At 40.1% G+C, this 11,348-nt stretch overlaps 1 protein-coding gene across 1 annotated transcript; it reads right to left on the bottom strand.

Annotated features, from left to right (window-relative positions):
- Positions 1–1,411: 1,411 nt before the first annotated feature.
- On the bottom strand, positions 1,412–10,661 carry mrpl37 (mitochondrial ribosomal protein L37). The gene is made up of 8 exons (XM_034104461.1): positions 10,146–10,661; positions 9,112–9,295; positions 7,518–7,633; positions 6,285–6,473; positions 6,022–6,176; positions 5,144–5,269; positions 2,089–2,163; positions 1,412–1,759 (listed from the first exon to the last, which is right to left on the bottom strand). The coding sequence occupies exons 1-8, from the start codon at positions 10,528–10,530 to the stop codon at positions 1,682–1,684; spliced, it is 1,308 nt and encodes a 435-aa protein (XP_033960352.1). The 5' UTR covers positions 10,531–10,661; the 3' UTR covers positions 1,412–1,681.
- Positions 10,662–11,348: the final 687 nt, after the last annotated feature.

Raw genomic sequence — 11,348 nt, 5'->3', positions numbered from 1 at the left:
CCTTCCCTGTGTCTTTTACCTTCTCATTTTATGTTATTATTGTAGACTGAAACAAAAAACATATTAACATTACATCACTAAATATTAGGGGTGTTGAAAATAATCGTTTCTACGATGCATTGCGATGCGGACGTGGACGATTCGGTCTCGATGCAGTGACGGAAGATAATCGGTTATAGAGTAGTAACGTTGCTTCCTGATTTTCCGGCCGCGCTTTACTATAACGTTTTTTCTGTCACTTTAATATCAAATCGGTCGGTGACGCAGAGATCAGGGAACATACGTGACAGCGGCACAGCAACACCGAACACGGAGCAGTCTGCTTTATCCACCAACACAAGAACACCAGTCCAGAACCCACAGCAGAAGGACCCGCTCTGAATCACTCCGTGTTGCTGCGGCTCAGAGACACAGACAGGGATTTATGTTTTTCAAAAATAATCGCGTTACAATCATGTCAGGTTTTTGGTGTATTTAATTAAGTCTTGGATTGCAGAGTATGAATGTCCTCTAGCAATTTTCAGATGATATATACGTGTGTAAAGTTTGTGAAGGCAGGAGGAAAAAAGCTTCCGCGATCACCGTCTCCTCTCCGTTCCTCCAAGCCCCGCCCCGTCCCTGAAAATAATGACTGACAGGCTGACAGTGACCCGAAAGAAACTTTATTATTCACTTAATCACTGAGATATAATGAAGCTAATTTTATCTTTCATTCATTGGATTTATGTAACAGTAAAACAGAGAATGTAAGTGTGCACCCACATGCAGTATTTTAGTTTGTATATGCTGTTGTAAATACTCCTGTTGTCTGCTGTGTTCAGACTCACGTCCTGTGTGTGATGCCTCATTCAGGACATTCAGTGTCCTTTCTTAACAGAAGGCCGTGGCTAGAAGCTGCAGCTAGACTGCAGAAGCATTAGCTTTTTGTTTTTGAGGATGGAACAACTTCACACACGGAGGCTAGACCTATACAATTCATTTATTTTGGTTTATAAATTAATGTCAAGACATTTATGTTATTGATTTCTGAAGCACTTTCTAAATAATAAAAAGAGAGTTCATATGTATTTACTGCATGTATGCATTGATGAAAAATAAGCCATGTGCAGTAATATAGAAAATTGAGGATGCAACGCATTGGTATGAATCGAGATGCACCGGGATGCACCGGGATATCGAACCGAATCGAATCGTTGACAGGATAATCGTAATCGAATCGAATCGTGAGACCAGTGAAGATGCACAGCCCTACTAAATATGTGTTATGACCTGGGTAATATTAATTCTTAATTGTATTGCTTTTCACACAATTTGCCATCATTTATCTATATCTTGTAACATCACTTCCCTGTCCAAGCTTGGGACAGGAACATGTCTGACAGAGGGGAGCAGGAATAAAAACTCACTGAAGTACATATTCAGAGTGTTTTATTGATTGAGCTCTCAGAGGGATGGAGTCAGTGTGAAAAAAAGACAATGTTAAAATGTTGTGAACCAGATTATTGAATGTTTGAAAGAGAAAGGAGGATTTTTGTGGCAACACAAACACATACTTGACATATGACTCACTGCTAAGAGCACACACACACACACACACACACACACACACACACACACACACACACACACACACACACGGTCCTACACGGTCCTACACACACACACACACACACACACAGTCCTACACAGCCCCGTGCAGGTACAGGGACAGGAACTTGCTGAATGCTTCTGGCTTGTATCCTGCCAGACCAGCTGGTACCTGCAGGGAGACACACAGCAACCAATCAGAATCAACTTTTTTCTGCTGCTCTTTCCTGTCATTATTCTGTTATCCAATTACAGCACATTCAGTTTTTAAGGAGATGGTAGGTTTGGCCCTGCCAAGCTTCCTCTCTACTCGGCCTGATCATAGAATATAGTAATAAATGAGCCTCGATTGTCTAGTTCTTTTTGGTTTATCTCTCTTTGTGTCGTGATGCAGACTCATTGGACCAAACTGATTTAAATAATGGTAATGTTTGAGACTTGCTATAAGTTACTCTAGGCTTGGGTCACAGTTATGGACAAATAGAGATATTAGGATCTTACCTTCACTTGCTTCCTTTTGATGAGTGGTCGGACTTTTGCGAAATCATAGAGCTCAACATCTTCATCCAGCCACACCTGCATGTAGCAAACAGCATTTAAACAGCCAGTAGACAACAAAGAAAAAGCAGCAAAGTAATTGTTTACATCTAACGAAAAGTCCCTTTACACCCGCCCCTCAACGATGCCCACCACAATCACCGAAGCAGAGACGCGCACCATCTCCCCCGTCTTCATCACCGTGCCTACGTCAACCACCTCCCCCCCTGCGGCCGACAAACTGCACCTCAGACAGCATTCCCTCTCGCCTTCTCAGAGACGTTTTCGAATCAGTTGGAGCAAGTATTTTATTACTTATAAACACCTCTCTTAGCTCAGGATGTGTCCCAGCTGCCTTCAAACATGCTGTGGTCAAGCCACTACTTAAAAAGAAAAATATTGACCCCTCCATTCTCGCAAATTTTAGGCCCCTTGCATAGTTCAGGTCTTACCTGACAGACCGTAGCTTTTTAGTGCAGCTAGGTGCCTTCTCCTCTGCCAAAGCCCCTCTTACCTGTGGGGTCCCCCAAGGCTCAATTCTGGGCCCCATCCTCTTTTTACTGTACATACTGCCCGTAGGTTCAATTCTCACAAAACACAACATCCCCTTCCACTAGGGGTGTAACGGTTCACAGAAGTCACGGTGCGGTTCGTACCTCGGTTTGGGGGTCACGGTTCGGTACGGGTTCGGTACAACAAGAAAAAGCAAAAAAAAGTCCCAAATGCATAATTCCAGGTTTGTTATTTATTTTTGAACAGTAGTGCAATTCAGTTTAAAAATAAGGAACTCTGACATTTTGAATAATTAACTGTATTACACAGTTAAAAACAAACCACAAACATTACCAGACACACTCAGATGGCCATATCATCTATAATGGCTGATGTCAAACAAAAAGGTTTCATCAAGCTGTAAAACTAAAAAGAATGTCTTGAACATATTACATCATAAATAATAAGAAAGTGTTTCCAGAGCGCAAAGTCGTTGAAAAACGTATGTCAAAAGCTTCCGTTATTTATTTTGGTCTCTCGGCTCTCATGTCTCTTGGCTTCTTAAAAACAGCGGGGATCAGCTGTTGAACTGCTGTTGTCTTTTGCCGGGCTCCGGTGATTGGCAAATCTGGATGATGCCTTCTGATATGATTTAGCATGTTTGGCGTGTGTTACCATTAGCATACCACACCGCTATCGAACAACGCCGACACACCGTCCTCGTCCGATCCACCACTCGTGCACTCGTTATTTAGTCCACAGGGAACCCGAAATGTTCCCACACAGCCGATTTAAAAGAAGCAGGTGGGTTCTAGCTACTGTGTGTTATCTGAAATCGCCATACTAACTTTTCTTCTTCTTGTATTTTGTTCGTTTTGTTGGTTTTGTTGTTGTGTTTCTTCTTGTTCTTCATTTGTTGTTTAAGGGCGGCTGGCAAACAGCTTTTAGGCGCAATACTGCCCCCTGGATTATAAATAGTGTAGTGCATACGGCCCTGAATGACTTTTTTCCCACTCGTAAAAAAAAGGCGTATTTGCCGTGTGACTGCATGTGCCGAACCGTGACGTCCGAACCGTGACGGTACGGGACGAATACGGATACCGTTACACCCCTACGCGGACGATGTACAGATCTATCTGCCTCTCAAAGCAAATGTCAACTCACTACAGCAGTTGATGGACTGCTTAACAGAGATAAAATCCTGGCTGAGCAAAAACTTCCTCAACCTCAATGAGAGCAAGACCGAGGTAATCTTTTATGGACCCCAACCTCCAGCCTCTCCGGTTGATATTCTGGGCTCCCTAAGTAAAAACATCCTCCCCTCTGTCATGAACCTTGGAGTGACCTTCAATAGCACTTTTAAATTCGACAAGCAGGTCAGCACCGTAGTAAAATCCTGCTTTTTTAAAATAATTGATATATTCATATCTTAAACTGCACTGTAACTTGTATTATCTTTGCTTTTTATCTTTGCTTTTACATTTTTTTTTTTAGATATCATTTTATAATACAATAGTTTCTTAATGCTCTTAATGTCTTTCTTTGTTGTAAAGCACTTTGAATTGCCTTGTGTTGAAAGGTGCTATATAAATAAACTTGCCTTGCCTTTTTATGACAACACATATTGCACTAGTGCAATATACAATTTGGAGTAAGATCAATATTTGGTAAATGCAAAATATGTGAAAATATCTGAATGAAGTATTGTAGAGCTGCAGAGAAGTCCAGGCCTAGAAACAATCTTAATACAAAAATCCATGTTTGTTAAAGATCCTATTCAACATAATATATTTTTCAAAAATGCTAATTTCCTCTAATATTGCCGATCATATCTAAATTACACTACAAGTCAAAATAATCGCAATTAGCTATTTTCTTCAAATTGTGCAGCCCTATCGGAAAGCTCTTTGCTTGTGTATTTACAGCATAATATAAAGCAGGGGTATCCAAACTATAGCCCGGGGGCCAAATGCGGCCTGTTGTCCATTTTGAATTGGCCCTCAGCTAATTAAAAAAGTATAATCGAATTGGAATATGGCCCACAGCTGAAACTTGTGTTTTTCTTTTATTGTACGTCCTAAATATATATATGTAGACATTCAGTCAATTAAAGTTGAAAACTTTTTCTAATCAATCTTAGTTGAAGATAAAGAAATGCATTTGCATAACAAGCTTTTTAAAAATAATTGTCCCCTATTATAATCAATCTGAGGCTTCTGTTTTAAGGAACGAGCTGCTAACACTTTTGTAAGAAAATAAATGAAACCCTATGGAGAGCTGGGATATAGGCTGTTTTTTTTTCAAAAGTATATTAAAGTTTGGAGCATCATTTACCTACATTTGATTGATTTTGCTAACCTATAACTTAACTTAACATATGAGGCAATATACCTCACCTCAAGTGAGCGGCCCATCCTTTTGTATATTTTTCTGTATGTGGCCCTCAGTGAGAAAAGTTTGGACCCCCCTGATATACAGTAATACAGTAAAACATCACAATGATATTGATTTATTGTTAATGGAGCACCTGGTTCTTGATGCCGTCGTCTCCTGAGAGATCCGTGGTGTTGAGCTGGAAAACCATAAACTGGAAGATTCTACCGTTGGTCCCCACTGCCTGTACGGTTACCGGACGATCTAATACACGCTGGGGCTGACACACCACACAAAACACACACACACACAGGCAGACAAAAAGAGACAGAATGATAAATATGCAGTTTGAGAATGCGGATCAGCATCTGGTTAAACAGGAGACCTTTCTACATATAGACACAGACCAGTTCTAATTTGCTTTTATGTAATACAGTGATGAAGGACTGACTACTTAATCCTATATCAAATATACTTTATTCGTCTCGCAGCGGGGACGTTTTGAAAAACCCGGAAATATGTTTTATATATATTTTGGTTAACTGCTTTATGTAAGGTCTGTGGTTAACATAGGCGGAAGAGATTTTCACGGTTGGTTCTACGACATAAAACACATCAGTAATACCCCTAGTTAATGTCTGAAGCTTCTATAGTTCATATTATTAGCCGTTGATAAAAAGTGATTAAATGAGACTACTAAATGTCATCATGATGAACATTAGCCTCCTTTAGCTTAGCGGTGGGGACATGAAGACATGTGACCATGATGTAGTTTGTTTATAGCCTAACGTTAGCTTCTTACTTCTGGAGATTGCCTTTTACATTTCAAACATCACAAAGCATTGTTAATATGTGAAGCAAAATGTGTAAGTATCATAAAAGGTTGTGTTAAAAAAAGCTTAATTTCTGCAATATTTCAAAAAGATATCCCATTGCTTTTTGCCTACGATCTTAACTTCAGGGTTGGACTACAAAGATACACTGCACCACTTCATGACATGGTAGTAAAAGTGATAAAGTGTAAATCCTTACCCCATACAGTTTCTGTGCACGGACCAGAGCGTTGCCAAAGGTAAACATCAACATCTTGGCTCTGAACTGATCCGGACGCAGCTTACAGTTAGCATCAGCTCCCTCCAGAAAGAAAAGTGTGTGGGCATGGGGGTACGGGTAGTCATCCCTGAAGCCTGATAGGATAACAGAGAGGTCATTTTATTAGGTGACACTCCTTATGCTATACTCAGTCTCAGGGAAAACCGAAAAACAGCTCACTAATGTTGTAACATGTTCCTCACCTGAGCAGTTCATCTCCTCCTTGTACACGTTCACCTTCTGCAGGTTGATGGTGGGGGAGACAGGGTAGAACGTTTCCAGCACATGATCTGCCGTGTCGCTCACTTCCTGTTTCCCAGAAACCTCTGGGAGAGGATCCATGCAGGTGTGCAACAAACCATTCTGACCTCTAATCTGGAACAAGTCCTCTCCTGGTGGTTGAACATGGAATGAAAGTAAAAGCTGTTGCAGAATGCATTCAGTATGTTCAGATTGATTTCCTCTGCCATGTTTGTTGGATTGTGAAAAACTACTGGCCCAATTATTAAACTTGCTGGAAGAGCAGGCCAATAAGACCCAATGACATTTTGTAGTGTATCTGAACTGCATGGGAATACACACATTATTTTTTATATTTTGTTTACACCGAGAGAAAGAGCATTTGGCTTGACTGCACTCTCTAAGAGCATTGATCAACTTTTTATACTTATTTACTGTCCCTGGATTGCAAGATTGGTCCGTCTCTCTCTTGGTTTACCTTTTTGCAATTGTACTGTGCAATAATCACTTTTATGTAAAAACAGATATTTTTGTAAACGTCCCAACATTTGTATTCATGTCTTCGCACCTTAATATGTAACTTATGTCACTTGTTTTGTTTTTTTAATTGCTGCTACTTTTTAGCCATGGTTACAGTACGTAATTATTTGTCTTCAATTTTATTATTTTACTAATGTGTGCTTTTATTTCTCTATATTTCATTAGTTTGCATACTCTTTTTGACCCGCTATGCCACTTTTGCTGTAACTGGAAATGTCTCCGCTGCTGGACCTATAAAGACATTCTGATTCAGATTTGATAAAGACTGATATTACAACTACTTTTGGATGGTTTGCCATGGTACTTTGTACATATATACAAATGGTCCTCACAGAATGAACCACAATGACTTTAGTGATCCTCTGAGCACAACCAACTGGCCAGTGTTTCCACTTATCCTGTCAAAAATATTCCATACTCTCAAATGGTTTAAATCGTGCATTCTTTATAAACTTTAAAGCACTTTTCTTCTGAAGTGCTTGAGTTGGTGCATTGCTGCCGAACCAAAATGACGTTAAATGCTCAAGAATGTGTATTGTTTAACTGCATGCCCACTAGAATGATGAGGATATACAAAAAGAAAACTGTTGGTATTGTTCCATACCACTAGTGGTGATCAAAACCTCCACAGCACCTTTAAGGAGAGGGTGGTTTACCTCTTTTCCATGTAGTTGCCAGTGAGCATTTCTCAGCTTGGATCCTCCGTCCAATGGCTGGGTGGCTGCTCTGCAGAGTCGCACACAGGTGGAGCAGGTTGACCATCATCGTGTTGCTAGGAGACGAACACAAACACAGTGAGAGAGAGTAGAGTGATGACCTCGTGAAAACAAGGATGGTAAAAGTACCGGTGCTTAAAAAAAATGTGATGTGTACCACAGACTCTAAAACCATCATCATTAGCAAAGGTTATCACAATGGTTCACTTCCAGAGGTTCATGCAAGGGTATATCACTTCAGAATCAGGTCTGTTGCCAGGTAGGTTTACACAAGTTGCCTTGTTGTATATGGTGCGTACATAAACACAGTGAAAGAGGATCAATCGGAAGAAAAGGACCAACAAATAAAACCATTATAAAAATCTATATAAAAACTATTATAGCATTGAAATAAAGAGAAATATGTACACGTAATATAGGTATACCAACAAACTATGTACAGTTTAATATGACAAAATGTAAACAAATTAGAATCAAATCAAATATGTGCAGAAATGAAAAGAGGTAGCTCTGAGTACGATGGGTAACATTCAGAGGGTTGTGCAGGATTGACAGTTTTAAAATCAACAAGTTATTGTTTTCATCATGTGAAGCCCTGAGCTAGTGACTAACTGTTAGTTACCAACTCAGGGCCTGTGTTCACATAGCCCCTTTCCAGAGCTCGACTTATTTGGTGAGCGCTTCGAGATGATAATATTTCAAATATTCAGAAAGAAACTGATAAAGTCACTGTAGAAAATGGACAGAAGCTTGAATTTGGCTGTGTCCTTCAGACAGGAACTATCTTCACAAAGACCTAGAGATCATGTGTTTGAGCGGATCAGCCGGGTGGACTTCTATCTCCGTTTGGGATCGTTCTTCTCGCTCGATGGCTGTCAGACTGAGCGCTGAAGCTCATTCATACAAAGTGTGAGAGCAACAATCTTCTGAACACCAAGTTCAAGGTGAAGATAAATGTCATACAAATATTTAGTAGCACAATTAGATAATAAAAAGCAAGGGGGCAACATACATACAGACAATGATAAGTTGGGGTTTGCTTTGATACATTTGGATTTATAGATATAAAATGTACAAAGAATAACAATATTATTGACTAAAAGGTTATGGATAGGTTTGTCTAAAGTAAGTCCATAAATTATGTTGTTTTGAAAAAAGGAATTGGTAAATCACAGACGGATTACACCGTTTTAAATTGGGGAGTTACTGGGAATTTTAAATAATTACTTCTTAATGTGTAAATAGAGCTTTTTGAAAAGTTTTGAGAGATGGCATTTCGGACAAATTAGGGAATGCGATTTTAATCAAAAATATTTGTAGTTGTTTTTTTTGGGATTAATTTAGCCAAAGTTGCAGCCTCCAACAAAAATTCATTTGCTGTAGATTTCCTATTAAAAAAACTATATAGTTATTTTGAAATACTTAAAAAAAAAAGCTGTATTCCTTGTCAGTACATCAAACATGTACTTAAGAGTTGTTGATGTACTACCAGACATTAAATCGCTGAATGTTTGTCGTTGTCCTGACACACTACCTGTATCTCTCTTTGCCGGGCCGCTCTTCTGTGGTGTCCCAGAAGCGGGCGTGTTTGATGGCATTCTGCACACGTTCATCCTGATCTGGGATCTGATTGGCAGGATTCTCTGACAGTGAGAGGAGCTGAGGTGGCAGACTGGAGATCAGTTTGGTTTTGGTCAACCACAGAGCCTGAAGCACCCCTGAGACAGAGAGAGGAGGATTTAAAGAGACGTGACATTTTGAAGTATTATCAAAATGCAATTACTAGTTTTTTTTATTCTGACTACAATTGGATGTTTTCAGGAAGAGTTTTTGTGTAATTTAGCAGTCAATTAAATGTTATTGTTGTTGTTATGTTGTTGTTATTATGAGCGAAGCAATACAGTTCTGAAAAATGAAAGAATTCTGTATATTAATAATCCTCCAAAAAGCACTTGAACTACCCTGTATGTATGCATGTCAGTGATGTAAAGTAACTACGTACATTTACTCAAGTACTGTACTTAAGTACACTTTTGATGGGACTTGTACTTTACTTCAGCATTTCCATTTGATGTTACTTTGTACTTCTACACAATTCGCTAAAATTCAGAGGTTAATTGTGTACGTTTACTCCACTACATGTATTTAACACCTTTAGTTACTTTACAGATGTGGATGAATGATGTGAAATATAATCAAGTGTTAAATCAGACTTTAGTTCTACCTGGAGTATATTCCCAAGCTACCCTGCAGTATACAAAGTCATTCAAACTAGCTGCACCTTTACCTGCTTTGAGAACACTTTCATGATCAATCATTATAAAACATATATTATTCTGAAATGGACCAATCTGCACAATGACTACTTTTACTTTTGGTACTTAAAGTATTTAGTCGCCAATTATTTTTTTACTTTTACTTGAGTATCATTTTTGATTGCTGACTATAACTTCTTACAGAGTATTCCTACACTCTGGTATTTCTACTTTTACTCAAGTACACCTCTGCTTATTTGTACACACAACAGTGTACTTCTTGTGTAATACAGTAATGAAGTGAGGATCCTACCCTCCAGAGCGCTGGTCCTCTGGTTGAACACAAAGCACGACCTGTCTTTGAACAGCGGCATCTCGTGAGCCGGGGGAGACCGGTAGTGACCCGGGTCCTTGTAGCTCCTCTCCCACTGCGGGTGGAAAGGCTTGGACAGTCCTGGCACATAGTGCATCTTCTCCCCGTAGGTGACTGCCTCCAGCCCGGGTATCTCCACTCTCTCCCGGGGTGTGCGCACAGGCCGGACCTTGGATGTCAGACAGCGGCTGATGGAGAGGTGTCTCCGGGCCTGAAGGTGGCTGCCTCCTCCATGTGTAGACAACCGGGACAAGTCCTTGAGGAGAACGGTTTGAGAGAACAGCGGAGCCACCGCTTTCAGACACTGAGCCGTTTCCGGAAACATATTGGCGCCTAATGTAATTTATACAGAGTTTTTAAGATGTAAACTGTAATTCTGACATAAGTCAGTGCCTGGAAATGCTGCTGCAGGGCGCCGCCATGTTGGATTTTCTTCTTCTTCTGTTTTTTATTTCAATGGCGGCTGGCCACCAAAGATTTGGTGTATTACCGCCACCTTCTGCTCGCAGTAGATAAGATGGATGGGTGGATGAGTGGAGAGTAGCCAGTGGCGGTTCTAGCTGATATGATTGCCCTGGCCAGGGGTCGGCAACCCGCGGCTCTCGAGCCGCATGCGGGTCTTTAAGCCCTCTGCTCTGGCTCCCTTGAGCTTAGACAAAAATAAGAAGGAAATAAAATAAAAGTATTTGTAGGACTATTACATTTTGTTGCATGGTTGAAAATGTTTGGTATCTAGTATTTTGAGGTGATACTGTGACACATAAATAAAAAACAAAACGGTTTTGATTAGGTCAACTAAAATACGCGTCACATCCTGCTACGGTCCCGCACCAGCACCCTTTTCTTGCAGGTGAAAAACCTGACCCCTGGCTAGATGAGCGAACTATGGATACATCAGAGAAAATATAAGTATCGGAGGAACACAGAGCTTTTAGTTCTGCGTGGTTAGAGTTATATGCTTTCAAGCAAACTATGCTGGTTTACCGGTATGTTTGATATGTAGAGAGAAGTTGTTAAGGTGCTGCAGCCTTTACGTATGCGAGGAGAAAACGGAAGAGGAAGACAGCTGACGATCTTCAGTCATAATTCAATCAGTTAACTCTTTTTAGGGTGCAGCTATATGTTTTATTTATTTCAAAGTGG

This window comes from Pseudochaenichthys georgianus, chromosome 17 (genome assembly GCF_902827115.2).
Source record: "Pseudochaenichthys georgianus chromosome 17, fPseGeo1.2, whole genome shotgun sequence".
Classification (NCBI taxonomy): Eukaryota; Metazoa; Chordata; class Actinopteri; order Perciformes; family Channichthyidae; genus Pseudochaenichthys; species Pseudochaenichthys georgianus.
This window is presented reverse-complemented; position numbering and strand designations above follow the sequence as displayed.

What these genes read in the sequence shown, in the direction of transcription:
- mrpl37 (XM_034104461.1), bottom strand. Translation starts at nt 10,530, where the DNA reads ATGTTTCCGGAAACGGCTCAGTGTCTGAAAGCGGTGGCTCCGCTGTTC. An exon ending in GGCAACTACATGGAAAAGAG is followed by an intron (nt 6,474 to 7,517) that starts GTAAACCACCCT and finishes TTCAACCACCAG; the next exon opens with GAGAGGACTTGTTCCAGATT. An exon ending in GGAGGAGATGAACTGCTCAG is followed by an intron (nt 6,177 to 6,284) that starts GTGAGGAACATG and finishes TTATCCTATCAG; the next exon opens with GCTTCAGGGATGACTACCCG.